This window comes from Rissa tridactyla, chromosome 10 (assembly GCF_028500815.1).
Source record: "Rissa tridactyla isolate bRisTri1 chromosome 10, bRisTri1.patW.cur.20221130, whole genome shotgun sequence".
In the NCBI taxonomy this organism is placed as follows: Eukaryota; Metazoa; Chordata; class Aves; order Charadriiformes; family Laridae; genus Rissa; species Rissa tridactyla.
In genome coordinates this window covers 19,734,903-19,762,696 of record NC_071475.1, presented here as the reverse complement: position 1 = coordinate 19,762,696, position 27,794 = coordinate 19,734,903, and the positions used below count along the sequence as shown (strand labels likewise).

The window sequence follows — 27,794 nt, the reverse complement described above, 5'->3', positions numbered from 1 at the left end:
CAGGGGTGACGGGTGCCGTGCGAGATGCCACCCTGCGAGGTCCCCCACCTGTCCCCTGCACCGTAGCGGTGTGCGCAGCACCAGCGCCAATCCTGGCTGGCAGTGGCAGGCAGGGGCGGGCAGGGGCGGGCGGGGGCAGGCAAGGGTGGGCACTTGCCAGCCCATGGCATTAGAGGCCAGGCGCTCGATCCTCGCCTCCCGCAGCGTAATTAGGGCAGGATAAATGCGTATTAGCATGAAATCTGTCATCTCCGCAAGCACATTTGCAAGGCGGGGAGGGGGGAGATGCCAGCCTGAGGCGGGGGGGCCCTCCTCACGCACGTCACTGTAACCGCAGGAGCCCCCACAGCTAATGAGCGGTTCCCTGTGCCACCCCACGGCGGGGCACTGACAGCCCTGCTCACGCAGGGTGCCCCCGGGGCTGCCCCCTGCGTCGTGGGACAGTGGGTCTGGCACCCATCCAGCACCCAACGGTGGCCCTGGGCACCCACCCTGCCCCATGCTGAGGAGGGCAACACCCAGGGTGCCTGTCCATCCATCCGTCCATCCATCCCTCCGTCCTTCCATCCATCCATCCCTGCATCCTGGCTGCTGGTGGTACCCCAGCTGGCCGCCCTGGCTGCACCCCTGCTGACACCCCGCATCCCCAGCACCGGCGCCCAGCATCCCCCCAGCACCTCCTGTGCCTGATCCAGCCTGTAACAACCACGCGGTGCCGGGCCCTTCCCGTTGCCACAGCAACTCGACAGCCAAGCCGAAATGGAGCTGCTCGGCCTTGCACGAGCAGGACCAGCACCCACACCAGGGGCACAGCCACCCCAAAACCCAGGCCGGGGGGCAGCACAGCCCCACCATGGGGAAACTGAGGCACCATCCCGGCAGACCCTCCAACTGCAGGATGCCAGGACTCAGTCGAGCTAAAAATACCCTCCTGCGAGCGGCGGCAGAGCCGTGCAGGTGCGAGGTGCCGGCGGAGACGGACAGCTTGGCTGATGGGAGCTGACGCAGCCCCGGGCTCCGGCGCCACTTAATGAGCGGCCGAGGAGGTTTTATTTAAAGTCGGCGCCAGCTGCAGGACCTGTATGGCTGGCCACGGACCAGGGAGCAGAGCTGCCAGTGGCCACGGGGCTGGGGCATGTTTCAGCATCCCCTGCCCATCCTGGACTTGCCCTGAGCATCTCCTGCCCGTTCACCCATACCCAAACCCTGCCCTCGCCCCCCGCCCCGACCCTGGATGGGCACCCAGAGGGTGATGCCCATCACTGGCCCCTTCTTTTTTTCAATGTCCTGCTCCAGGGGATTTTTGCCCCAAAACTGGGGCGGAGGGGGCCTCTTTGTCAGGATGAGCTCTTTGCGGGGATGTGACATCTGCCACCACTGCCAGCAAAATGAGCAGAGAAAGCCGGCGTGTGTGGCAGTGAGCATCGGTGGGGGGCTCAGCCACTGTCCCCTGCTCCTGCGCAGCCCCAGTGCCATGTCCTGGGCCATGAGCTGCACCAGCCTCTGTGCTGGCAGCGTCCCCGGCACAGGCAGTGGCTGAAGAAATTAGGGTGTAATTAGGTGAGGCTGGTAAGACGCTTGGTCACCATGTGGCAGCTCCAAGCCCAGTCTGGTGTCCCCCACCAGGGCCCTGTGCGGGCAGGCAGGGTGGGCAGTGGTGGGGGGCACTGTGGGCTGGGTGCCAGTCTGTCTGCCACTGTCATCCCATGTCCTGGGCACCATGGTCCCACGGGCACCTTGGTGCTGGGGACACTGTAATCCCATGGCCTGGGCTCTGCCACACCAGCAGCACCGTGATCCCACATCCAGGCACCCACGAACCCGAGGGCACCCTGATCCCATGGGCGCCCAGGCACCCATCATTCCAGGAGCATCGTGATCCCAGGGGCGCTGCGATCCCATACCTCAGGCACCCATCATCCCGTGATCCCAGGGGCACCGTGACCCCCACCCAAGAGCACGGTGCTCCCCACGCTGTCCCATAGCCACACAGCAAGGCGGGCACCTCCAGCCCACCCCAGCTGGCACAGCTGCCGGGGCTGTATTTAGCCACTGCTGAAGAGGGTGGGAGGGGGATTTTTAGGAAAATCCTTTTTCTTGGTGCTGGCATTGCCTCCTGCACGGCTGGGTTCCCCCTAATCGCAGGGGGCCGTGGCAGGACTCAGGGCACACAGGTGACACGGCCTGGTGGGCACTGGGGGACAGTGCCCAGGGTGGCCACGCCAGCACTGGTGTGCAGGTGCCCTCCCGTGGCTGGCATGGGAACGGTGGGTGCTCCCTCGCCCACGGCCCCCCATGACGTAGGTGCCCCGGGGGGGTGGGGACATGGGGCGGGGAGTCCCCCCACACACAGGGGGACAGGGGTGCTGCCAACCCAGGGCACGCTCCCCCCCCACCAAAGACATAGCCCCAGCCCGGGAAAAAAATATAATTAATTTTTAATGAGTGATTTGAGCAGCCAAGGGGCTGGAAACCCCACGGCAGCCCTGCGTGGGTCAGGCCACCCCATGGCACCCGCTGGGGCTGAGCCAGGGCCCCACAGCACAGCCCCACCCGTGTGGGGCTGAGCCCCCCAGCACCCAGCCAGTGCAGGACCGAGCCCCACGACGCTCCACCGGCGTGGGACCAAGGCCGGGGAGCACCCAGCAGGGTCCGGGTGTGAGCCATGGGAGTGCACCCCACAGCACACGGCTGCCTCCCAGCACCCATCCCATAGGGAGGGCGCCCCATAACACCCATCTGCACGCTGCAGCCGCCCTAGGGGGAGCGTGCCCACATTGTATGGGGGTCCTGGAGACCCCACAGGGCAGGGCACCTCATCAGCACTCAGCCATGTCCTCCTCCTCTTCTTCCTCCTCCTCATCCTCCTCACCCTCCTTGTTATCCTCATCCTCATCCTCGCCATCGGGCAGCTGACCCAGGGGGGCGGGGGGGAAAGGAGGGCCGCGCTCCAGGTTGATGTAGGTGACGGCCAGGTTGACGTAGTGCTCGCCCTCCAGCGTGGCCAGGACATGCTTCAGCTCGCCCACCAGCCCCGTGAAGGACGGTCTCTCCTCGGGCGCCGGCGCCCAGCAGCTCAGCATCACCCCGTACCTGCCGCAACACCCCCATCAGCACCAGCAGCCCCCTCGGGACCCCTCCTCCCGCCACCCTGCCCACCCCCCAGCCCCACTCACAGGGTGTCGGGGCAGTGTCGGGGCTGTGGCAGGCGTCTCCCCCGCAGCAGGTAACGGGCCATGTCGTAGGGGTCAACCCCGGGATACGGCGATGCCCCCCGCGTCAGCAGCTCCCACATGAGCACCCCGAAGGACCACTGCCGAGCAGAGAGCCGCCATGGGGAGGCTGGTCAGGATGGGGACGGGGGATGGGGATGGGAGTCGTGCCTACCACATCCGACTTGGTGGTGAATTTTTGGGTCTGGAGGCTCTCCAGCGCCATCCACTTGACGGGCAGCTTGGCGTGGCGGTGCTGCCGGATGCTGTAGTACTCCTTGCCGAACACATCCCGTGCCAGCCCGAAGTCAGCCACCTTCACCGTCAGCGACTCGTCCAGCCTGTGGGACACCTTTTTTGGGGGGGGCCACCAGGCAACACCCCCCGTGCCCAGCCTCAGGCCCATGGGGTGACCCCACGGTAGGGCTCCGGGGGGCACAGCCACACTCACATGCAGTTCCTGGCCGCCAGGTCCCGATGCACAAACTTCTTCTCGGCCAGGTACTCCATGCCCAGGGCCACCTGCAGCCCGAAGCCGATGAGGTCCTTCACTGTGGGGCTCTGCGGGGTGGGAGCGGTGAGCGAGGTGACCTTGTCCCCCTGCCTTCCCCCCCTTCCTAGGGTGTCCCCGTACCCGCTCCTGGGCGCGGATGAAGTGTCGCAGGTCCCCATGGCGCATGTAGGGCAGGACGACGAGGGGCAGCCCGTGGCGGGGCAGGCACACCCCCAGCAGCGAGAGCACCTGGGGGTGGTGGAAGCTCTTCATGAGGATGCCCTCGCGCAGGAACTCCTCCACCTCCTCCACGTCTGTGATGCCTGCAGAGAGCCGAGCTGTGGAGTGCTCCACCGCCGTGCCATGCCGTGCCGCGGGATCGTGCCGTGGGAGCGGGTGCTACTCACGGTGCAGGGACTTGACGGCGCAGTGGAGCTCCCCCAGCAGTGGGTCTACATAGGTGCCATGGTAGACGCTGCCGAAGTGCCCTGCGGTGACAGGTGGCATGAAGCTGGCACCGCGCACGGTGAGCGGGCGATGCCAGAGCCAAATGGGGGAGCAGCGTCACCTTTGCCGATGACCCGGTGGCGGTGGGTGACGAGCCGCTCCTCGGGGATGAGGATGTCCTTCACCTCCTCCAGCAGCTCCGGCTGCAGGTCCTCCAGGCAGCAGGACGTGGCCCTAAGCAGGGGCACAGGGGAGCCGCCGGCGGCCCTGCCAGCACCAGCACCGGCACCGGCGAATCGTGCCCGTGGCCCCACTGGGCCAGGACTGCCTGCCGTGGGCAGCACTGCGGCACAGGCAGAGGCAGGGTGAGGGCTGGGGCAGGCACCCAGCATGCCACCACCCGCCGGTGACACCCACTTACCCAGCACCTCCCTGTAGTCGACGCCGGGGCGCTGAGTGGTGGCGGGGGTGTCGCTGCGGCCGGGCTGCGCCAACAGCTCCAGGTTCTCCGTCCCTGCGGGCAGCAGTGGGGTGGGCAGGGGGTGGCACGGCGGAGGGCCGGGGGACAGCAGGGTGCCCGGGGGAGCGCAGCACTCACCTCCCCTCTTCCTCCATCGCCAGCGGAGCAGCACGGCGGCCAGGACGCAGCAGAGCAGGAAGGTGATGCCGGTGCCCAGGGCCAGGCTGGCGGCCAGGTCCAGCGAGGTGGCGGCGGGCAGCACCCAGCCCAGCGCCTCGCAGGCGCCGTTCATGCAGATCTGGGGGAGCAGGGGCTCAGCGGGGATGGGGTTGGGGACACCAGGGGGTGGCTCACCCACTTGGGGGGTGCTTACCTCCACGGGGGCCCCGTCCGGGGGCAGGTGCAGCTCACGGGGCAGGCGGCACGTCACCTCGTTCTTCAGCACGTTGGGGTGGCAGTCCCGGCCTCCCACCGTCATGGTGATGTTCAAGCAGGCGGCCACGGCATCCAGCCCCAATTGCTGCCCGGACACAGCGCCCTGAGCTCGGGGGTCCCAGCGGTGGGACCCCCACCACCCTGGCTCACCCCACCGCCCCACGTACGTGCACCTCGATCTCGTCCTCGCCGGGCTTGAGGCGGAGGCGCTTGCCCTCCTGCTCCAAGGGGAAGACCTTGGGCTGGGGGTAGTAGCGGAGGCGGAAGAGCCAGTGGCCGGCGCCACCGTCCAGCAGCACGCTCAGGTTCCCCGGCGCCGTCTCCACCTTGCTCTCGAAGGGGAAGGCCGGGCTGCGGCACAGCAGCCGCTCCGGTGCCTGCGGGCTCTCGCACTCCTGCAGGCAGGGGGATGCTGGGTGCCGGGGCAGCACGGTGCCCGGGGACGGGGACGGCAGGACAGGGATGGGAGGTGACGGCCTCCTGCCCTGGCGCTTACCGTGGCTTTGGTCCTCACACCGCTGGCTTCAAAGCGGATCTTGGCGCGATACACAGAGTCCAAGTGGGTGCCGATGACGGTGAGCATTGAGCCCCTGCGGTGGGCAGGGTTCAGGGCCCCAGGGTGCACATGGTCCCCGGGGTGCACGTGGTCCCCAGGGATTAAAACGGTCTCTGGGGTGCGCATGGTCCCCAGAGTGTATGGGGTTCCCAGGGTGCACGTGGCCCCCAAGGTTAACATGGCCCCTGGGGTGCATGCAGTCCCCAGGGTGCACGTGGGCCCCAGGATGAACATGGTCCCTGGGGTGCATGCGTTCCCCAGCCCGGCCAGGGGTGGTGGGGAGGTTGGGGCTGTCCCCCGCAGGGGAAGGGAGCCCGTGCACTCACTCATAGCTGCAGGTGGGGATGACGGCCGAAACGAAGGGATTGGGGCGGTACTGGAAGGGCAAGGGGGCCGGGAACTCCTCCTCGTCGATCCACAGGGACACCCAGGCTGCGCCCAGGCCACCGACGGCGGGAGACGTGCACTGAATCACCCCATCGCCCTGCCTGGGGACACGCTGGCTGTGGATGGAGGGGACAGCAGGACTGCGGGGGGGGTACCATGCCCATCCCCAGGCCAGGGACCCCACTGTGCCCGGCGAGGGGAGGGAAGAGACGTACCTGGGCTGCCCGGCCAGGGGGCACTCAGAGCCATTGACCATCACCCGCCAGCTGCTCCCTGCTGAGAGGTGGGTGCCGTGGAGCAAGAGGTGGGTGCCACCCCCCCGGGGGCCAAACAGGGGGTGCAAGCTGCTGATGCGGGGCTCCTGGGCAGAGACAGTGTTGGTGGGCTGGGTGGGTGAGCCAGCCCTCCTCCAGACCCTGCCAGGGATGACCACCAGCGTGGGGCCGTACCACGAAGACGAAGCCACCGAGGGTGGCCGAGCCATGGACGTGGAAGCCAGAGGGTCTGGCGGGTTCGTCCACAGTGAGCACCACGTCGGCTGGGCCCCCCACAGCTGCCGGGCCCCCTGGCTCCATCTCGCACACCAGCACATCCACGAAGTCCTTGCGGCGGGAGGTGGGCAGGGGTCTGCGGGATGGTGATGGGGGGTCAGCCCCAGGCCAGGGGGGCAGCCCTGGACCCCTCTCTGCTGTCAGCACCGCCCCCGGCACCACCACACACCTGTGGCTCCTGCTCTCCTCCGGCAGCACGGCACAGCCTCGCTGTCCCACCGTCACCCGGTAGGCACCGGGGGGGCTGCGTCGGGGGTCAGGGTCCAGGCGGGAGTGGAAGGTCATGCCGCAGAGCGTCACCCGTGTCCGGCCCCGCAGCGGGGCACTCCGGGGGTGGAACTGCGGGAGAGGCACCCACGTCACCCCCAGCCCTGAAACCCCGGTGACGGCCGCAGGTTCAGAAAGCCCCTTCCCCGAGGGGTGCAACACCAATCCCGGGGAGGGGGTCTCCGGACGGTCCCACCTCCCTCCCCATCCGAGTGCCCAGGAGCTGTGGGGTGCAGGGGGGGACACCGGCGCAGACCTACGTCAGTGAGGACGGGCGGGCAGCTGTCCTGGACCCAGGGGCCGGTGCACTCATGGTGGCGTGTGCATCCGTCCCCGCACCAGCCGCAGCCCATGAAGCGCTCGGCCCGCAGGCAGCGCTGGCACGTGGAGAAGTGGCGGCAGCCGGGGCCGGTGACATTCAGGCGCCACACCTGGGGACCGAGAGCGGAGGTGAGTAGGGTATTACGTGGGGCTCGGCGCCCGCCCCGCACCCCCTGGACTCCTCCACTTACCTTGGTGCCGGTGGTGAAGAACAGCGAGCGGCTCTGCAGCCCCATGGCACCCCGCACCGGCCCCGGCTCCCCCAGGGAGAAGTTGGACAAGGTGAGGAGGTAGGAGCTGGAGCGCTGGAGCACCATCTGGGGCGGGGCAGAGTGGGGGGCTGAATGCACCCCCTCACCCTGCCGGGACTCCCCCACCCCACCCGGCCCCCCATCCCACCTGGAAGATGCGTCCCTCTGCTGTGCCCAGGTGGGCCACGGTGACATCCCCCAGGGCGGTGACGAAGATGGAGGTGAGGAGGATGCCGGACAGGTGCCCATTGAACAGGTCCACTTTATAGGAGGTGGCAGGGACGAGGGTGGGCTGGTCCCAGCAGCTGGTGTTGACCACCGGTGCCGAGAGGTTCACCTGTGGCCAAGCACGGGGTGGCTGCGTGAAACCAGCACCCCGACCCCAACATACCCTCATGGGTGGGCACCAGCTCCAGCTGTGAGATATTTTGGGGAGCACCCGATTGCCCAAACTCCCCTCCCGGTTGGGAAAACTTTTGGGGAAAAAACACATCCGCAGCCCCTCCTGCAGTCCCCGCGTGGTGTCAGATCCTGCCCTCCCCTCCCACCCTATCTGGATGTGGTTATCGGTGCCGGCACTGCGGGGCCGTCACCCCAAAGCCAGCCCTCCCTGTCTCCAGGGCTCAGCAGGGGGCTGGGGATGAAGGGGGATACCAGGCACCGGGGCATCCACACTTGGCCCCCCACCGATGCTCGGAGCCAGGGGTCCCCTCCCGGCTCGCCCTGCCAGCAGCGTGAGTCAGCGGCAGTGAGCTGTCTGCTCCGCGTGGGGGAAGACGAAGGGATTTGGCTGTGCCTCACTCCATGCCTGGCTGAGAATGCCAAAACTCGTGTCACGGGTGCTTGGCGGGACCCTGCCTGCAGAGGGGTCCCTGCTGGGGCCCCCCCATCCCCGTCCTGGCCATGCTGGGGCTTGTCCCTGGGACATGGTGTTCCTGCCCTGCGGCTGCTGCGGCAGACGAGAAACTCCGGTGACTAATTGCACTTCCGCCTGTGGTTTATTTGCCCAGAGAAGGCGGTGGCCCTGGGGCTGAGGGGGGGCAAAGCAGGAGCACCGAGGCCCCATGGCTTCCCCGTCCCCTGCACACATAACCAAGCTGGAGAGGGTGTCCATCAAAACCCGGTGTTGGGGACAGTCACCGTGGGGGCTGGAGCCGGGGCGGCCACACTGAGGAGAGGGACTTTTGGCAGGGTGCGTGGCAAGTGGCTGTGTGCCCGTGGGCCAGGACACATGTCTGCGGCACGCAGCATGGGGAACCCAGGGTGGGGAGCGTGGTCGGATCCCCGCCAGCACCCTACCTGCTCACCGGGCGGCTGGTGGGGCTGACTCACACCTGGGCGACGCCGCCCTCCCCCACCCCTGCCCAACCCACCCCCTGGTGCACCCCACTTTACTGCCGCTTCCCACCATCCCAGATCCACCTCCCTGTGTCCCAGCCGACCCCCAGCGCCCGCGGGATGGACGCAGGGCAGAGGACTCACGTTGTGCGGGCAGTACTCCACCGGCTGGAAGAAGCTGAGTCCCCGCAGCAGCGGCTGGTGCCCGGTGCCACAGCACTTCTCCATGCCCTCCTCCATGGCCTGGTTGAGGAGATGGAGGGGGAAGGCGCAGACGGCCGAGTCCTCCCGCGGCACCCGGCTCTCCGGCCGGCTCTCAGCGAAGGCGCCAAAAAGCACCGTGTCGGTGTCGTTGATGCCGAGTTCACGGGCCAGGCGGGCGCCGGGGCGGGCGGCGTGGGCAGCCTGCAGCACGTTGTAGGTGACGTCGCGCTCGGTGTCCCCTTCGATGCTGCGCCGCCGGCGCCGCTTGGACTCGAAGCGGCAGTCGAGGACGAGCTCGCGGTAGTGGCGGAGGTCGCGCTCGTGGGTGCTGAGCCGCGCCAGGCGCGTGTGGTATGCCGCCGAGCCTGGCCTCTCTGGCTGCACTGTCAGGAAGTAGACATGGTCCCCATCGGCAAAGGAGTGCACGTAGTGGATGGTGTAGTTGTCCCGGTATTGCGGCAGCACCGTCAGCCACTGGAAGTCGTTCGAAAAGCCATCCAAGGTGCCCTTCAGCCTGCGGACAGACACCGACTGCGGGCTGTACTGCGCCGCCACGCTGCTGTTGATGGTGGAGCCGAGGTAGAAGAAAGAGGCATAGGAGGTCGCCACCACGGTGGCACTGGTCCCCAGGGGGCTGGCCACGCAGTCCGGGCAGGACGGGGGGCTGTTGCCCGTGGCCGAGTAAAGGCAGTGTGTAGTCGTGATGGCCACCTTGCCGTCCCGCACTTCCAGCTGGTGCTGGTAGCACAGCCCGCGCCGCGCCGTGCCGCAGCTGTACAGCCACGGCTCCAGCGGGTCCAGCAGCAGCAAGACGTTGTCCGTGTCCTCGGGGCCATCCGTGATGGCCGGGCACAGGCGGCAGATCTCACACTCGGCGCTGCCCACCGGGCCGGTGATGAGGACGGAGAGGATGTGCAGCTCGGGGCTGGCCAGCAGGATGCGGTTGCGAACGGCCACGAAGATGGCAGCTGGGCCGGAGGAGTCGGTGAAGACGGCGACATTCTGCACGGGGCTGCCAGCCTCGAGGCTGGGCAGCACGTAGGGGATGGAGAAGTTCCTGGTGGAGCTGTAAGGGATGCGGGGGCACTGCCAGGCGCTGGCACCCAGCGGGGCGAGGGCGAGCATCAGCAGGAGGCACACGCAGCACGATGGCCCCATGCTGCGCAGTGCCACCAGTGCGGGGTTATCGGCGGTGCTCAGCACCGAGTGGGGTCAGGATGTGTGGAGGACAGGTCACCATCGCATCTGCCAAGATAAAGGAGAAAGGGTTTTACCCACTTCAGTGAGGCGAGGGCCCTGGGGCACTGCCACAGCTTTCTGTGGGGCAGGGGGTGCCGGGGTCCCCTGGGGGGCAGACAGCGATGGCTGCTGCCGGGGGAGGATCAGCCGCACCAAACCTTTTCCCAAACACCATAAGCGGGCGGTGAAGCCAAGCTGCCTGTGGCAGGGGGGCACAAATCCTGCCTGCTGCCACCTCCCAGACACCCTCACCTGTCCCCGGGGGGCATCCCTGCCCTGCATGACCCCACCGAGCCCCCTCCTGGGGACAGGAATGGGGACCCTGCCGGCCCCCCGGGGACAAGAACCCCGACGGCCCCCCTGGGGCCGGGCCGGAGATGGGGATACCCCGGGAGGGCAGTGGGGACAGGGGATCCCCGCGGGACTGGGACAAGTCCCCTGCCAGCCCCCAGGGACAAGGACACGGACGTACCCCGGCGGCGCACCGCCCCCCCCCCCTCCCCGCCCCTCCCCGCCCCGCAGCTCACCGGGGCCGGGAGCGGTCCCCAGCCGGGGTCCCCGTCGGGTCCGGCTGCCCCCGCCCTCCCCGTCCCGTCCGGTGCCGAGCCCTCACCTGGGCGCTGCCGTGCCGTGCCGTGCCGTGCCGTGCCGGGGCGGAGCTGGGCCGGGACGGGACGGAGCAGGCGAGGCGGGACGGGGCGGGACGGGGCGGGACGGGAGGGCCCTGCCGCCGGTCCGCTCGGGGCTCCCCGAGGGCGGGCACAGGCAGCCCCGGGGGCGCTCAGGGGAACAAGGAGCCCGGGGGACAGCGGGGGACAGACGGTCTCGGGGGTTCCCGGAGGGCACGCCTGGGGGACAAGCGTGGGTGGGCACGGTGCCCCGGATGGACGCGGGTGAGAGCCGGGGCCCCTGATCGGGACAGGCGGCGTAAGGCTGGCACGATGCCTCGGGTGCCATGGCAGCCCTGCGCCGAGCGGGTGGCCGTGGGAGGGTGCCCGTGGCTGGGAGGCAGCTGCAGGCATCCCCGGGGGAGCGTGGGGTGGGGGACATCGGCACCCGTTGGCCCCGCTGGCACTGGTGGCAGGGGCTGTCGACACCTTGACACATGAAATTGCTGCTTCCCCAAAGCTGCCCGCGCTGGCGACTCACTTCCAGGCCAGCGGGGTGGCTTTCTGGGGGGTGCAGCAAATTCGACATGGCGTTCCCAACCAGGGGGGGCAAAATCAGGGCCAGGGCAGCCATGGAGGTTATTTTGTTTGTGCCCATTTTGCCTCATGTCCCTTTATCCCCCCCATCAAGTGCTGCTTGCGGTGGCAAGAGGTGCCAAGCACTGCTGGGACTTGCTGCTGTTCCCACGGATGATGGAAGATGCTTTTCATCCCGATGCACCCCACGGATTTGCCCCTCCAGGCGCGCTGTTGCCCTCGGGCGGTGGGGCTGCGGATCCCAGCTGTGCACACGGACTTTTCCTCCATCTGAGCAGGGCGCTGCCTTGTGCTGCCAGGAGAACTTTGGTCCCGAGAGGGGCTGAACACACCGAAAACAAACTCCCCCTGCCCTTGCCACCTGGCCAGCCTCAGCCCTCCCTGGTTCCCGTCCGGTGTTGTGCAAGGCCCAGCAGTTACGTTGGCCCCGTGCCTTACCCAACAGCTCCTTCCTCCGGCTGCGCGTCTCCCATTCGGTTTCAACATTAGCTGGCCCCGGCCAGCTCGTCCCGGGTTTTTCACCACTCCCACCCTCTGGCCAGCACAGTCCCAGCTGCCTCGCGCTGCTCTCCTGCAGCTTTCCCTTACTCAAACTTGGACAAAACCTGCCCCCCAGCTTGGCCATTTGCCCCACCCCCCCCCCCAACTGGACACCGTAAAACACAACAAGACTTTACTTCGGGTCCAGATAATGTTTATGAGCAAAGACAAGCGATTACACTCTGGCAGGAGCATAAATACAGGAGCAGAGTCCCTGCGCTAGCCCTGCCGGGTCCTTTCCAGCTCCCTTGGTGTCTCGGTGCCACCCCGGTGGCTCTGCCTCTCCTCAGACACCTGTCCCAGCCCTTGGCGGACAGCCCCAAAACGTGGGGTTGGGCCGTGCCCAGCGTGCCGCAGCATTCACAGGTGCTCAGTCCCACACCAGTGCCTGGGGATGGCCAGGGAGGAGGTGGTCCCCGTGCAGCAACCTCAGCGTAGCTGGCTCAAGGGGCTGGTTTGGGGGGGCAGGTGCCCCCCATGCCAAGGGGAAGACCCTCCTTGGGCTGGGGGGACACCAAGGCCCCATGCCAGAGGGGTCTCCAGAGGGCTCTGCTTGAGCTGCTCCTTTAGGGTCCACTGCCCAGGAGCCAGCACATGAGCCCACAAGCACCCCGATGGGCACGCCGAGTCTCTCTGGGGCTGCTCTGTGTCCCCATGGGGAGGTGGGCAGGAGCCCACTGCCCCAGCTGGGGCAGGCTGACCAGCCACCCTGCCTGGCAGCATCCCCAGGGACATATCCCCAGGGACATCCTTCTCATGGCCACACTGGGAAGGGTCTGGGCTCACACAGATGCCAAGGGGGCAAACCTGCTGGGGCCTGGCTCCCCCAGGGCAGGGAGAGGAACAGTGTACGTCCCAGGCCAGCCCTGACCCTCACCTTGGTGGTGTCACCCGCCATCTGCGGGCACAGCAGCACAGGCGTCCCCTGAGTGCTGCCACATCTCCCCTGGTGACCCCCACCCTTGGCACAGCCACAGGATGGCAGAGAAAGGAGGATGCCAGGCATAGGCAGCAGGACCCAGGGGCTCAGCTCCCCTCCAGCCACCTGGGGTACAGGTAGCCCCGCTCCAGGACCCCCACAACCCAGGGGCCGCAGAGAAAGGGCAGCCTTTCCCCCCCAGCAGCTGGGGAGCACTGCCTGCAGATGAGAGAAAATCCAGCTCACCCCCTCCCCAGGCAGCTGCGCACCCCATCTCTAACACCCAGGTTGGACAGTCCCATGGGTGGGTTTCCCCGTGCTCCGGGGTCCCACCATGCCCTCTCCCCTGGACTCACAGCCCCGGCTTCCCTGTGGGACAAGCTCCCTGTCACAGCAGGGGCTCCCCCGGCTGGCACCATGCCCTGGGCGATGCCTGTCAGTACGTCTGGGGCGTGAGGATGAATAGTCGGTCTTCCTCCTTGCGGATCCACTTCATGAGCTTGTTGACAGCGCTGATGGCACCAGCCTTGGTCCCCAGGGGACTGTAGCATATGTAGAGCTCGAAGGCGTTGGTTACCTGAGTGAAAAAACAGGGTATATGCTGGGCACATGTCTGCACCCCACCTGGGGCTGGCACTGCATCTTCCCCTTCCATGAGCTACTGGGAATGGGCACCAGCACCAGGGCCTCCAGTGCAGGGACACAGGTTACCAGCGGGGTACCCTAAATGGGTGGCATCTGGTTTGCTCAGAATCGGGGGGGACCAAACCCCAGGATTTACACCCAGAGAGGGTTTTCTTCGCGGCTCTGGAGAGTTCACGACGGTGCATGGCACTGCCCTCTGTGCCAGACCTCACCGGCTCCCATTGCTATCTCTGCCCGTCCCTCCCTGGCATAGGGGTGCACAGGAGCAGGCTGACCCCCAGAAGGACCGTGCATGGGCTGGGGGCCACCCTGGGGACCACAGAGGTGGTGCTGTATTGTGCCACCACCCCCTTACTCCGCCATGTGGGCCCAGAGAAGACGTGCCCACCCAAACCCTGCAGACAGCCCTTACCCAGGCCAGGAGGTTCTCACGGGGGCCCGTGAAGTAGATGTTCTTCAGGGGGCGCGAAGAGTTGTGAGCCCGGCTGTGGAGGTACTGGTAGAGCCCCAAGAGCCTTTCCTTCTCCTCCTCCCGCACGTAGGGTGCCTCAATCTCGGGGCTGCAGGAACACAGCATCCCGTTAGCCCCCCGGAGAAGGGGATTTATGGAGAAGGGTTGCCCGATGCCCCATGCCACAGCCTTGGCTCGATGGTTTCCCAGAGGGCTCACCTGGTGAAGAGCCCAGAGCTCTTGGACTTGTAGATGAAGTGCCGGAGGTCAGGGATGCCCACCTGGGCGACGCTGTAGAAGGGGGTGCGCAGGGCCTCCTGCAGAGCGTGGTGCACCCCCCGCCGCCGCAGGCGCTCCTGGAAGCGCCGCTTACAGTCAGAGACAGTGAAGAAGTCCTCACGGTCAGTGGAGACCAGCAGGAGGCACAGGTCCATCTCCTGCTCCAGGTAGGAGATGTGGGCATGGAAGAAGCCACTAGAGTTGAACTTGGGGAGGCAAATAGGAGTCCAGGCTTCACCCTCCCGGAAGGAGGAAGAAGAGCTGATTAGGTTGAAGAGCAGATGGAGGTCAATGGGGTGGAGGAACTGATCCTTCTTCCTCACAAGAGATACCAGCTGGTTCCCTGACAGGAGGATGGAGAAGACCAGGCTCTTGGCCTTGGCCTGCTGGAGGCTGGTGCTGACAGCGTCCCGAACGCTGGCAGCCAGGGGCAGGCAGCGCACAGCACCCATGAGGAAGCTGGGGTCATGGGCCATGAGGTCCAGCAGGTTGTCAGTGATGCGCTCGGAGCCGGCCAGAAGCCTGCGCAGGTCATAGTTCTGTTTCTGCTGGAAGATGTGGTTGAGCTGGGTCCAGGTGAGCAGGCTCAGGATCTGGTAGTAGATGTACAGCAGCTCGTGGGCAATCTCCTGCTCCGACTGCCGGGTTCGCGCCACTGCCACCAGCACCAGCGGGCTCCTCCGCACAAAGACCACCTTGTAGCCATCTGCTTGGGAGGGAGTCCCCGGGGGGGCCGGGGACAGACCTGTAAGCCTGGCTCCTCAGGGCTGCAAGGGGGAGCCAGGCTGCAGCCTCCCCCCCAGCAACCAGTCTGCCCCTGGGGACAGCTAATGTGGCCCACGGTGGCGGGGACATGGCCAGGCAGGTGACACCCCCCTGTCCCACTCCCCCCCAGGTCAGTACCTGCGTGGATGGACCGGATGGCGTTTTTCTCGGCCTCCAGGAAAGACACCAGGGCCATCATGACACCCATGGTGCTGGAGAGGGCCTCCTCAGAGCCGTAGCGGGAATACACAGGCTTGCCTGCCTCGCTCAGCACGAAGACGTGCTTCCGGTGCATGCGCCAGGCGTCCATGGTCACGTCCTCCTCCTCCTTGCCCGACAGCACCGAGTCGCGGCGGGTGGTCTGCGGGGATGGCTCCAGCTTCCCCTCCTTGCTCTGCCTCATCTCCTCCTCCAGGTCGAGGGCCATGCCCGTGAGCTGTGTGCTCAGCTCACTGAAGTCCTTGCTGATCTGCTCCATGCTGGTCGGCTCGGCCGGCTCCCCCTGCCTCTCCTCCGGGCTCCGCGCCGTGGCCGCCCCGTCCTCGGGACTCGTCAAGTCCTCGTAGGAGCGGGTGTGCACGAACATGGCTCCCTCCTGGCCCGCCCCTGGTAACAACGGGGCATGCAGCGTCCGTCTGCCTGTCCCCCACACTGAGACAACGGGCAGACGGAGGGTGCAAAAGGGACAGGGGGTTGCAGGGAGGGACCTGCCCTCCTCTCCCCATCCTGTGGCACCCAGGGGTAAGGGTCCTGCTGGTGGGGATTTGCCAATGGACCTGTTTCCCCCCAACCCCCGGGGCTGGGGACAGCCCAGCTCACATAATGAGGAGCTGGGGTTATTTTCCCCCCCTTGCTTACCCCTGCAGCGAGCTCTGCCCCGTACCTGGCTCCGTCCCCTGTGCCAGCCCCGGCGTGGGGCTCTCCGACCGCTCCACGTGCTGCCCATCTCCCGGCGCCAGGGACCCGTTGGGCACTTCCCAGCCTTTCTTCTTGTGGACATCCGCAGCCATTCCTCGGGGCAGGACCTGCGTGTGACCCCACAGCATCACCCTTCTGTTCCCTCACCGACAAAACGGGTCCCAAAATGCTCTGCTTTTGAGTTGGGCCACGCCAGCATCCTCGGCCCAATCCTGCTGGCTCAGCAGGCAGCACCGAGCCCTGGTGAGACGTCAGGAAAGCTGCTCTAATCCAGCAGGATTTCCTCCCTCCTGCAGCCCCAGTTCTTTCCAGCCCTCCAGCCCCGGCACCTTTCATCCAGGCTTGGCCCCGATTTCCCCCGAGCGCTGGGAAAGCCGCTCAGCCTCCCTCTGCCGCGTCCCAGCAGCGAGGGGGAAGGGAGCTGGCCCCGGATGGGGCTGGGGCTGCTCCCCGCACACCGACAATCCCAGAGGCCTCTTGTTTGCAAAGGGCGGGTTTTATGGCCCTCCTTGGCCTGGATTAGGCTGCTGAGATGAGACCGGGCTGGTGACGTTCCTTCTGAGGCCAGGGCCACTCAGATAGTGTAACGCCCTGTGAGCAGGCTGCCCGCTCAAGCCCCTGCCCCATGGATCAGTCCTTTGGGGCAGAGCCTGCCCGTGCCTCCAGCCTTCTCAGGGAAACCGGCCCAAAAGTGAACTCACGCACAGAGAAGCGAAAGCAACAGTGGGAAGGTGGGCTGACCCCATGCCGCTTCGGTGTCAGAGCCTCTCTGGCCTCGGAAACCAGCCGGTGGGGACACCCGCGGAGCCCCGGCTGCGCTCTAACACACCCTGCCCTCCGGGCACCCAACCCCTGTAGGTAACCCCGCAGCTGGTGGGGTCCAGACCCCGACCCCAAAAGCCTGTGACACCCCCCCAGCCCTGGAGCGTGCCGGGCTGCGGATTAGCGCCTGGCCCTTCCCCACCTGGCTGCACCCCACCAGCCTGCTGCCCTTCCCCACGGGTGAGTGTGTCCCCGGGACCCCCGCGGGGGGAACACCCGGCCCGGTCCCTCCCCGCCCGGGGGAGGGGGGTGTCACCGCTCCCGGAGCACTGACGCGCCCCAGGGAAGCGCCAGGCCCGGGACCCCCCGCTCAGCCCCGAAGGACAAGGCGCAGGGACCGACCTTCGCGGCTCCTCCCGTCGGCACCGGAGGCCCCGGGCGAGCGGCGGCGGGGGAGGGCTCCCGGCAACCCCCGGCAGGGCCTAGGCGAGGCGAGGGGGACGAGGGCGGCGGCGGGCGGCCGCCTCCCGCCCTGGCCCTGACCCTGCCCGCCGCGGCGACCCCGGCATCGCGGCACCCCGCCCCGGCGGGAACCGCCCCCCGCGGCCTGACCGTGCCGGGCCCGGCCGGCCCCGCAGAACTATGGGGGCTGTAGTCAACCCCCGCGCCCCGCTGCCGCCGACCCGCCGCTGCGGCGACTACAACTCCCGACAGGCGCCCCGCCCGTCGCGCGGGGCACGCTGGGAAATGTAGTCCGGAGACGCGGGGCATGGCGGGAGCGGTAGTGCGGCGGGCGGCGGGGAGGGACTCCGCTTCCCAGAGTACTCCGCGGCAGCAGTGGAGGGGGACCGGAAGTTCCGGTTTCTCGCCGTGGTTGCGCTGGGCCTGGCGCGGCGGGAGAGCGACGGAGGCGGAGGTGAGGGGCGGCCTAGCTCCGCCGGCCCGACCACGGTCCTGGGGGTGTCCGGTGCAGGGGGGGCTGCCTGGTGTGGCGAAACTGGGCGGGGTTCCGTGAGGGGTGCGGGGTTTGGCGTAGGGCCGCGGGGGCGGCTCCCGGGGGTCTCCCGGGGTATGGGAGCGGAGCGGGGGCGGCTGCCGGGGTACGGGGATGGGGCAGAGTTCTCCTGTAGGGCCGCCCGGGAGAGGGAAGCGGGGAACGGGTGTTTGTGGGGTGTCCCCTAGGGTAAATGGCGGGGGGGTGGTTTCTCTTCGTGTCGTGAGAGGGCAGCGGGGGTCTCCTGAGGGTCCCCAGGATGGGGAGGTGTCTTCCCGAGGGGCTGTCCGGGATAGAGGAGTGTGCGGGGGAGGGAGGCTTCCTGTGGGCCGCCTGGGATCGAGGACCCGGGTGTTCTTCCTGTGGGGCCTATCAGTATGGGGGGGGGGAAGCTGTGTATATTTTGGGGTCACCCGTGATGGGGGGTAGTCCGAGGCTGGGGGACTGTGAGGAATCACAGAATCTTCAGAGTTGGAAGGGACCTCTAGAGATCATCTAGTCCAACTCCCCTGCTAAAGCAGGATTGCCTAGAGCACATTACTCAGGACTGCATCCAGGCGAGTCTTGAAAATCTCCAGAGAAGGGGACTCCACAACCTCCCTGGGCAGCCTGTTCCAGTGCTCTGTCACCCTAAGCATAAAGAAGGAAAGGAAGCGGGTCTCAGCTCCTAGAAAGCAGGCCCTGTCTCCGTGGCCGGCTGTGGTCAAAATTAGGGCTTCTTTCACACCACGTCGTATGTGTTTCTGTGGAAGAGTGTCTTGGAACACTTTTGTTTTTAAAAGGGCTGGACAAAAAGTGGGTTGGATTCGTGCTGGGATGCAGAGAAGGTGATGGGGCTGTCGCTGGTGGTGCGTTAGCTGGTAGTAACCCCCTGCGATGGGCTGAATGGGATTTTGGGCTGGTAAACAAAGGCTTTGGTGGAGGCAGGATGAGGCCCGGCATGCACTGGAGGCTGGTGAAGGCCGGGTAATGCAGTGGTCATGAACTACTGGGAGTAACAACGGTGGTTCTCATGTTTTGTTTTTTTAAAACAATTGGTACTACAAGAGTTTGATGTTATTGCTGGTGTGTGGTATTAATTTTGGAAATGCTGCTGGAGGTGGAATCCACTTTCCTGTCCCAGCAGGGTGTTGGTGGTGTGGAAAGTCTCTCCCAACACTCCCTAGTTGGGAATGCACTCATGAAGTCCAGGACAGGAATGGTAGGGATAGTAATGGGGGGTGGTGGTTTAGAAATTCACCTAATTGTTTCTAATGCATGTTTTTAAAAGCATCATATAGCTGAAATGCACACGCGTCCCTTTTTTAACGTGAAAACCTCTAGGCTGACACCTGTAAGAGTCAAAATGGTTCTCTCTCCCTTTGGTTTCAAACTTCAGTGTTTTGGTATTGATATCAGGTTTTGATATTTTTTCACTTCTGGATTAGACATCTTCAAATTTAACATTGGAAATAACAGGCTTTCTTGGCTACTTGCAGCTTCTGTAGCTTGGGGAAGGATTTTCTTTTGTACCTCTTGTAATAGTTTAATTTCAGAGGCATTTTCCTTTCTTTTTAGCCTTACGAAAACTTTACTGGGTGCAGAAAGTTGTTCCACAGCAAATTACTTCCTCTGTTCTTTGAGTGTAGTCTCATGTGTGGTTGTATATTTGATTTCCTCATGATCTATAAATACCAAGTCTGGCAGCCTTGGCAAAATCTGTTTGGAGAGAAGTTGAGAGTACCGAAGTATTTTTCTGAAAATAGCATCTCTGTGAAACTTCGCCTTGCCTAATCCGTCACCAATTTCCCCTCTCCCCCCCGGCCCCCGGGTTTGGAAAACAAGGTGCAAAGTTGGGTGTAAGTCAGTGAGGAGATGCTCGAGGACTCTGCTGGCATTCCTCACTCTGCCCCTTGCCAGAAATCTTTAATTATTCCTTGAGAAGGCCGGCTTCTTAGTCTGGCTCGGTTGCATGCTTCTGAGGTACAATGCCGTTATTTTACCGTAGTGTGATGTAAATTGAAATAGGAGATCCAAATGAGTCTGCCGCCAGGCTTGGTGCATGCATTTTGGAAAGCAGAATCGGGAACATCCCCTGAGCGGTAGCGCCAGGTGCTGGGCTGTCCGGGGTGCACTAGGGAGGGCAGGGGCCCAGTCTTGAGGAGTTCCTTGGGTGTAATTGCCAGGGAGCATCCAGAGCTCCATCAATCTGTCCTGTCTGCTGGGAGGGCTGGGGGACCACCAGGTTGGAGGAACTAAGACTGCGGAAGAGCTTCCCCTCCTTTGAGACTCACCTTCTGTGCCTTCGCTGGAGTTGAGGCTTTGCCACCAGGAAATAGAGCCAGCTGGGAGAGGAGAAGGGAAGTAAAATGCCATACTTTCAGGATTCATATTGGCCCTCCTGAATATTCAGTGTAATTGTAACAGCTAATTATTGTCTTAAAAGAACTCTAAATCTGGGCTGTGTGAGTAACTGGACCATGTTGTGCATTCTGCGGCTGCGTTAGCGTGTCGCTCTGAAACGTCCTTTGTTGCCATCTCCTTCAGATGCGTGGTTGTGACCGAGCTATGGCAAAACTAACTGGTGCACAATTGCTAGCACTTGAGGGTGGATTTTTGCAGTGCTTTGCTGCTGGCCTGGCCCCAGCCCCAGGCTCCGTTGGTATGTCTTTGGCAAACAGCCTTACTCACGCTGACCTGTCTCCCAGCATCTGCCTGCGAGCAGGGAGGTGGGAGCTGAGCTGGCGATTACCTGCCTGTGGCAGAAGGGCGAATACTGATGGTGTCTCATCACAGCACGCATCTTTTGGAGCAGTTGTAGCAGGGTGAGATCTTGGTGCTGGTGGAAGCCAGTCCAAAAGGTTTCTGTCCCTCTCCTGCAGTTTGCTGTCACCTTCTTTTGTGGGGCTGTGTAGTAAACTGTGTTGCTGAAATGACCTGAGTTAAACGTAACTCTTTTCGGAGGGACATCCATGGTGCAGACCCAGAAAAGCACAACCTGGCACAACCAACACATTGCACATTGCCAAAGGCAGAGCGGAGGGAACAAATCGTATCGGGCTGAACCGGGGACTGTTGGAGCCAGCATTGCTGCCTGTGTTATTGAACCATGACCTCATGCTCGTGGATGTTGCTGCATGGCTCAGCTGATCTATGCCAGGCCTGATACCAGTCTGAAGGTATTTTTTCCCCCGTCTGATAATTTGAATATTATGTCCAAACATTTCCCAGCTGGCTAGGGATTTTTTTTAAGCATCGGTAAGCTTGTTGACTTAATGAGAACTGGAGTGGGGGAGGAAATCCAAAAGGGAAGAACAAGAAACACCAGGTCTGCAGATGTCTGCAGGCTGCAAAAGATCAGAGATAAAAGGACAGGCTGATGACAGCCACCCGTAATGAAGACTGCCATAACCATCTCCGTGCCCCTGTCCTCTCCATGGAGGGTGCAGTGTCAGTTCTCTTAGATTCACCTCTGAGAAAGAAAGAGAAGAGGAAAAAAAAATAGTCCTTCTGGAAGAAATCCTTGGGACTCTGGAGGTGCTTGCTGCAGTGGGAGCCGTGTAAAATGTGAACAGACCAGTGCTCTGGGGCCAACTGAAGTGGCCGATTGAATGACCTGTTTCTTTAGAAATGGCACTGCATGAGATGGGTCAGCAGTGGTGGTACAGATTGCCTTAATCAGCCATCACACCCTTGCGTACTGAGGCCTGCCTGGCACTGCCGTCCCCAGCTCGCATGTGAGCGTTCGCTGGCTGGTGATGGACCCCGGCAGGAGCGGGTTCTGCCTCTTGTCAGGGCAGCTCCCTTTAGCTCCTTGGCACAGGTGGCTGCCGGGAGCGGCATGTGGAATCGCTCCCTGGTGTAATGTCTATCGTAACCTGCTCTTTCAACCTGCCACCCCTATGGCAGCACCGACCTTTGGAAGTGAGAAGAAACAGGATCTTGGCTGCTTTTCTTCGAGTTTAGCTGCCAGGCCTGGCGGTGACTGTCCGTACTATCTGCTGTTCCACCTAACCGCTGCGGGTAGTTTAATCCTGCTTTTGAGCTGCTTTGTAGAAGCGTGTGAGCCCCAGGTCTCCTAACCTTGGTCTGGTGGCACGGCAACCCTCCTGAACCACGACACCTGGATTAGCCAGGGCAGGTTTGAGACCATCAGGTTGGGAGCTACCTCATTGTGCTCTATCCTCTGCTGCAACCTTTTTTTTTTTTTTTGGGGGGGGGGGGTGGGGGGTGGAAAGACGGAAGCACTTCCCATTTCAAGTCCCGGCTTTGGCAATTGCCAGGAAATCTTCACCTTCTCCGCTGGTGGGAGGAAGCAGAAGAAATTTTAGATCTCTGTTGAGGCAAGTGTTATTTGCAGTGCTCAGCTTGATGAGGGCAGTGTTGGAGAACAGTGCCTGTAATGATTTATTGGCAAAGTCTACTCTGTTATCTACAGACTTTTGAGGGCAGAGTAACCACAGTAGACCAATACTAGTGATCATTTCCTTGAACAGCAAAGAGCTTTTGGCAAAAATAGTTTGGATTAAACATTAATCGCAAACTGTTGTTCAGCAATGGGCCTTGTCGTTTATAGATTGTGGTGTTCTCACATTTCTAGCTGCGCTCCAAATAGTGTCAGACAGCACAGTATGTTGGAAAGCTTTATGTTAATCAAAGCAGATATCAAATTGTTTGCCCACCCATATTGACAGTTTGATTTCAGAAGTCATTTGACGCTTGCAAATTTGAACATGGAGAAACATAACAATTAAATTCATTCATGCCTCAGTGTGGTCTTGTATATTTGTGGATCCTGATCAGACATTCCACACCTCCCTTCTAACCAGCAGTTTTTCTGATGTGATGTGTTTGTTTTCCCTTGTAGTTATTGTCATGTTATTTGTTCAACAGGTTGTGCTGTCTTGGTGTTCTTAGAGTGAATTAACTGTTTCTGGAAACTCTACCAGACAAGATCAAAATGTGGGGAGACCATCGACAAGGCAACAGAATGGGGTCTTTTCGGTAAGCCTTTGAATGTATAGATTGTTTCAGCAACATTCTTAAATACAACGAGCCATAGGAACTTTCTGTTTGTCAGTATTTCTGTACATCCTCCCGTGAGCAGACTGTTTTGGTAGAAGTTCTGAGGTCCTTGTGGAGCTAGGTATGATAAGCTAGGCAAGTTAAGTGCCAGTGTAACTTTCTGCATTTCTATAAAGCTTAATTTCTTTTTTAACAACAGCTGCTTTTAGTATTTCTATTCCTTCTCCACACCACCTTTTCTAGGGATACTTAGTTTAGCTGTTGTAAGCTAAGGTGATGATATGCCATATGGATTTTGGTGCTATGTGCTGTTAAGACGTAGAAGAGAAGCTCTTAATAGTGTGGTGTTAATTCTCTTCAACGATGGTGCTTGCCTTAATGTCAGAAATACTGTCACTTTCATTGCACACAGGATTTATTTTATGAAAACTTTGAGAATTTAGCTCTTTCCGTGAGGTTGAGTCGACCGTATATCCCCATGTTTTTGGCCATGTTTCTTCGTAAGATGTTTCTGAATGTCACTGGAGCTGTTTTAATGATTTGTATGCAATTGGACCTGCACAGCATGATATTTTTCTTAGCTTATATTTCTCTGGTTGTTACTAGACCCTCTGTTTGCAAGAGGGCTCTGGGTTTAAAAAAAAAATATTAAAAAAATGGAGGCACCAAGAGTTAGGGTGCATAATTTTTTCATTCTTTGCTCACGTGTCCACCTCAGTTACTTGAATATCAGCATGATAAAGGTACTTCCTCGTGGCATGTCTTAGGTTTCTGCAATAAGAATACTTCAAGTAATTGTGCAACTGTAATGTGTTGAGAAAGCTGATAACATTTGAGCTACAAACACCAGTATCCTCCAGAACATGTCCTAATGGTATTGATAGGAGTGTGATTGTGTTTTGTGATGATATCGGTAATGCTGTTCTGCAGATTTTTAAGTGGACTTTATCGGCATCATTCTTTACTGTATTGGGTGGGGAATTCTAACCTTCAACCAAGTTTTAATTACGGTTCTGTACAGTGGTGTAACAGGGGCATGTAGCTTAGGAAATCTCTATATGGTTTGATTAACTGTGCAAATATCACCTTTTATTCTGTTGGTGAGTGATTCGGTAGTGAAACTCTAAGAAGAATATGACTTGCTGCAGTTGCTAAGGAAATGTCCACTGATTTGGGTAGCATTTGGTGTTATTTTAAAATGTGACAATATTTTATTACTCTCTTTTTATTTTTTTTTTTTTAAATGTATTGGAGCCATACTTAGATGAAAAATCAGGTAGCTCCAATTCAAAAAAACCAAAAAACCTCATTGGCTTTTGAAAAACTGTCTTAAGAGGAAACCTCTTCCTGAGTGGTTTTACACATCTATCAGGAGAGCTCATTTAGTGATGTAATCTTGGTGTAAGACAGCCAGTCCGGAGGCACGAGCACAGGATCATCTTGAATGTCGATTGTTGGCATGTTCCTGTAAGGCATCTTCAAAGGCTGAACTGATAGCTTTCAGCATTTTGCCAGTTTAGAGTCCAACACAAGGAAGCGTAAATGAGTCTATAGTGTGTTAATAGAGCATGTTTGCTAACCTCTGCTTTTATGTGCCTGAGGATGACGTGTTAAGTTAGCCATTTCTAATACTGCCCGGAGAGCTTAAGCTCAAGTGGTTCCTCACCGGCGTGTGCTGGTGATGCTAATGAACAAACACTCCAGCTGGTGGAACCTTGAACAGCTGCAGAGCTGTGTGCAGTGCAGGACTATGTGGATTGCTGCCATCATTAACCCATTAATATTGCAGGTATTTCCTGTTGAGTGCTTCTGGAAATTGTGCTGAAATGGGAGCACCCAAGTTTACTTTCTCACATCTGTCGTATGCTGCCTCATCTTAAACTGCCAAACATCAATATCTTCTGCGGATCTTAGACTGTTACACAACTCTATAAAAGTTTAGAGAAGAATGTGCTGCTGTGTAGATTTCAGACTCTAAGCACGTTATGAATAATACTGTCTTTATTTCTACAGTGGGAGCCAAGAAGAAAGGTTTGCTCCCGGGTGGAACAGGGAATATCCTCCTTCCCTTGATAGTCTTGCTCAAGAAAGACACTCTGGCAACTTCTCTGGCAGAGAATCACTTCCTTTTGATATCCAGGCACTCACAGGCCTCCTCAATCCTCAGTTTGCCAACAGAGAGGAACCTTCTTTCAGCTTTGGAGCTAGAGATGGACCACGTAGTGACTTCAGAGGTGGGGAGGGGCACCATGATTTCAGGGGCAGAGATTTCCCACCATCTGACTTCCAGGGCAGAGATGAGTCTCAGATGGATTTCCGAGGTAGGGAGCCACCTTCTTCTGAGTATAGGGGTAGGGATATGTACTCTGGAGACTTCCGGGAGAGAGAAGGGCCACCTATGGACTTCAGGGGTGGAGACGTTCCTTCAGTGGACTACAGGAACAGGGAGACGTTCCGTATGAACTACAGGGATAGGGAAGCACATAATATGGATTACAGGGGAAGAGATGAACCTCCATCAGACTTCAGGGGAAGGGGATCTTTTGATCTAGACTTCAGAGGTCGGGATGGATCTCATTCGGACTTTAGGGCAAGAGATGTGTCCGAGTTAGACTACAGGGGCAGAGAGCATTCTTATTCAGACTTTAGAAATAGGGATGTACCTGATTTGGACTTCAGGGGTGTGGGCACCTCTGATTTGGACTTCAGAAACAGAAACGCACCATCGTCAGACTTCAGAAATAGGCACAGGTCCCGATCTGATCAGGATTTTAGGAGCAGAGATATGGCTCCTCCTATGGACTTTTCAGATAGGGAAATGCCTCCTGTGGATCAAAGCCTTGTAGATTATAGGCGTAACCAATCTACTGTACCTTTAGCAGAAAGAGAGGGCTCTGTTTTAAGCACCAGCAAGAGAGAGGAGTCTGCACATGGTCTAGATAGAACTCCCTTTGGTAGTCAAAAAGGAGAATTTCAACATTCAGAAGCACCAGCCAGAGAAGAGGAATCCCTCGGATTGGGTCTTGAAGGCGACACTTCGCACAATTTCGAAAATAGCCGTGGACCTCTTCCTACTCTTCAGGACCAAGAGGAGCAACCTCAGACCTTTTCTAACAAGCAGCAACAGCAGCAGCTTTCTGGGGGGGAGCAGCAAAGATCCGATTCTGATCTTGGGTTAAAGGGTGAAAGTGGCCTGGATTTCCTTGGAAGGCAAGATACTGACTACCGAAACATTGAGTATCGCGATGTGGATCACCGGCTGCCAGGGCATCAGATGTTTGATTATGAACATGGCAAGTCCTTTTCAGAAGGAAAACCCAGCAAAGATTCTAGGCCCTATAAGAGCCTTCAGGTAGGTGGTTTTGTCAATTGATGTTTCCGTTAAATGTGTGTTGGCCAAAGAATGGAAGGAGCTGGGAAGGAGTCTTCCATTCATATCCCATCACTTCAGTTCTATCCTAATTCGCTGTCCTTCTCTCAGAGCATCCTCATGCTCTAGGATGTTTTAATGGGCATACTTTTTAATCTCAGAAATACTTTCGTCTCAAGAGAAATGCAATTAAGCAATTAAGATTTGATAAATACATGGAACGAGATTTGGTTCAGAAAGTCCCCAAGCTGAAAATGACCAGACAAAGGGAGAGTGTTATGGGGGAAGTAGCACAGAGAAGAACTTACTTCTCCTGGACATTGCTTATGAGCACTACTAGAGAGAAGCCCCTGCCTTCAGTGGGCCTGTGTAGAACAGTACAGCTGTTCTCACGCGTCCTTGGTTTTCCTTCAGAGTTAACTTTGAAATCTGAAGGTAATGGTAACTACTGAGTTAATAACTACTATTGAATTTGAATCTCCCGCTGCTGGAAAGCAGAGAGGGGTGATTTGCGCGTTTTCTTTTCCTGGAGCTAGATCTCGTTGTACAGCTCAACAAGCACATGAAGCTAGTAACGCTAGTCCTCCAGAGCTCTCTGAATCCTGAACAGTGCTGTGGCTAAAGATTTGCACCAGTCTGCTTATGGGCCTTCACCTTTGAGTTATACCCTGCTTTATTTTGTTACTGTTTGTGTGTCTTGTGAGCTAGCATCCCTCATTTGTAAAATCCATCTTGATTGTGTGTACTCAAGGACCAAGATTACCGGACCTGTCCCAAATATGTGAAGCCGAGCAAGCTCATTCGGCTAGGAGGAGTGCCTGAAACTGCCACAAAGGATGATGTAAGTGGGATGTTTTTCATCCAAAATTAATTGCAAAATTTTCAAAACTTCTATCAAATGTTTCCAAGTGTACCATTTTAAAGCCTGGTTAATGTAGTTCAGATGGTCTGCCAGTTTCCCCAGGGAAAACCCAGATTTAGAAGTCATTGCAATGTTATTTTTTTATCTGATTATTATGGATTTTGGGGAGTCTGGAAATGATGAGTTTTTCTGCAGTCACTTCTGGAGTGTTGGTGGCCAAAAGCCTTGACTCCAGGCGCTTCAACATGCCTTACTTCCAGCACTGTTTTATATAGACACCAAATACTGTTATTGCTTTGATATATTTTGGATTCAGAAGACGTGTGGTGTCTAAGTGCACTTGTTCGTTCTTAGTTACTTGAAATTGCTTAAGTGAGATCTTACAAAGGTGGAAAAGATGTCTGCTGCTACTGCTGATGTCTACTGCTACTGAAAAAAAAAGAATTAAAAATCTAGGCTGCAGGGTGAAAGAAGCTCCCTTTCCAAAAACTTCCACTTTGAATTAGGATTTTTTTTTTTGGTGGCAGTTGCAGACATGAGAACGCCTACATGCAACACTTTTGCTAGGGTTAGCTGGGATGATCAGAGCTGCTGAGGCTTGATACTGGAGAACTCATGGCAGAAACTTTGTGTAAATGGTGCTCGCTTATTTAAACAAAACCCAAAAATACTTCCCAAAACTCAATAAACAGTTCTCAGGTGCTACAGAAACTTAATGGGGAAAACATGTAACAGAGCTAACCTAGAAAGAAAAGAAGTCTTTGTCAAAGAGAAATGTACATCAGCAAGTGCTTCACTTTCTGAGGTTTTATTCTGGGGACTGAAGTGGATCTTGGTTTTCCTGTAGATTCTCAACGCTTTCCGAGGGCCTGATGGGACCCCTGTGAAGGACTTGCGACTGAAAGATTACAGTTCAGGT

At 59.6% G+C, this 27,794-nt stretch overlaps 3 protein-coding genes across 6 annotated transcripts in view; 1 reads left to right on the top strand and 2 right to left on the bottom strand.

Annotated features, from left to right (window-relative positions):
* Positions 1 to 2,507: 2,507 nt before the first annotated feature.
* MST1R (macrophage stimulating 1 receptor) lies at positions 2,508 to 10,807 on the bottom strand. 2 transcript variants are annotated; one of them, XM_054216769.1, is made up of 21 exons: positions 10,775 to 10,807; positions 8,863 to 10,167; positions 7,529 to 7,717; positions 7,321 to 7,446; positions 7,069 to 7,239; positions 6,711 to 6,880; positions 6,440 to 6,617; positions 6,206 to 6,351; positions 5,930 to 6,091; positions 5,544 to 5,637; positions 5,215 to 5,442; positions 4,986 to 5,132; positions 4,751 to 4,910; positions 4,574 to 4,666; positions 4,274 to 4,495; positions 4,113 to 4,193; positions 3,847 to 4,028; positions 3,664 to 3,773; positions 3,388 to 3,553; positions 3,177 to 3,313; positions 2,508 to 3,093 (listed from the first exon to the last, which is right to left on the bottom strand). In XM_054216769.1, the coding sequence occupies exons 2-21, from the start codon at positions 10,078 to 10,080 to the stop codon at positions 2,820 to 2,822; spliced, it is 4,254 nt and encodes a 1,417-aa protein (XP_054072744.1). In that variant the 5' UTR covers positions 10,081 to 10,167; positions 10,775 to 10,807; the 3' UTR covers positions 2,508 to 2,819. The 2 variants fall into 2 exon arrangements, with proteins under 2 accessions (XP_054072744.1, XP_054072743.1); XM_054216768.1 differs by having other exon boundaries at positions 5,930 to 6,351.
* A 1,231-nt stretch (positions 10,808 to 12,038) lies between these two features.
* On the bottom strand, positions 12,039 to 17,240 carry MON1A (MON1 homolog A, secretory trafficking associated). The gene is made up of 6 exons (XM_054216545.1): positions 17,048 to 17,240; positions 15,849 to 15,990; positions 15,104 to 15,571; positions 14,141 to 14,906; positions 13,883 to 14,030; positions 12,039 to 13,402 (listed from the first exon to the last, which is right to left on the bottom strand). The coding sequence occupies exons 2-6, from the start codon at positions 15,973 to 15,975 to the stop codon at positions 13,262 to 13,264; spliced, it is 1,650 nt and encodes a 549-aa protein (XP_054072520.1). The 5' UTR covers positions 15,976 to 15,990; positions 17,048 to 17,240; the 3' UTR covers positions 12,039 to 13,261.
* Positions 17,241 to 17,482: 242 nt separating this feature from the next.
* Positions 17,483 to 27,794, top strand: part of RBM6 (RNA binding motif protein 6) — a 59,029-nt gene continuing 48,717 nt past the window's right edge. For all 3 annotated transcript variants that reach the window (XM_054215916.1, XM_054215914.1, XM_054215913.1), the window contains exons 1-5: positions 17,483 to 17,561; positions 22,512 to 22,622; positions 24,657 to 25,995; positions 26,765 to 26,854; positions 27,723 to 27,792. In XM_054215916.1, coding sequence (XP_054071891.1) covers positions 22,579 to 22,622; positions 24,657 to 25,995; positions 26,765 to 26,854; positions 27,723 to 27,792 — 1,543 coding nt within the window. In that variant the 5' untranslated portion in view covers positions 17,483 to 17,561; positions 22,512 to 22,578. The remainder of the gene's footprint in view (positions 17,562 to 22,511; positions 22,623 to 24,656; positions 25,996 to 26,764; positions 26,855 to 27,722; positions 27,793 to 27,794) is intronic.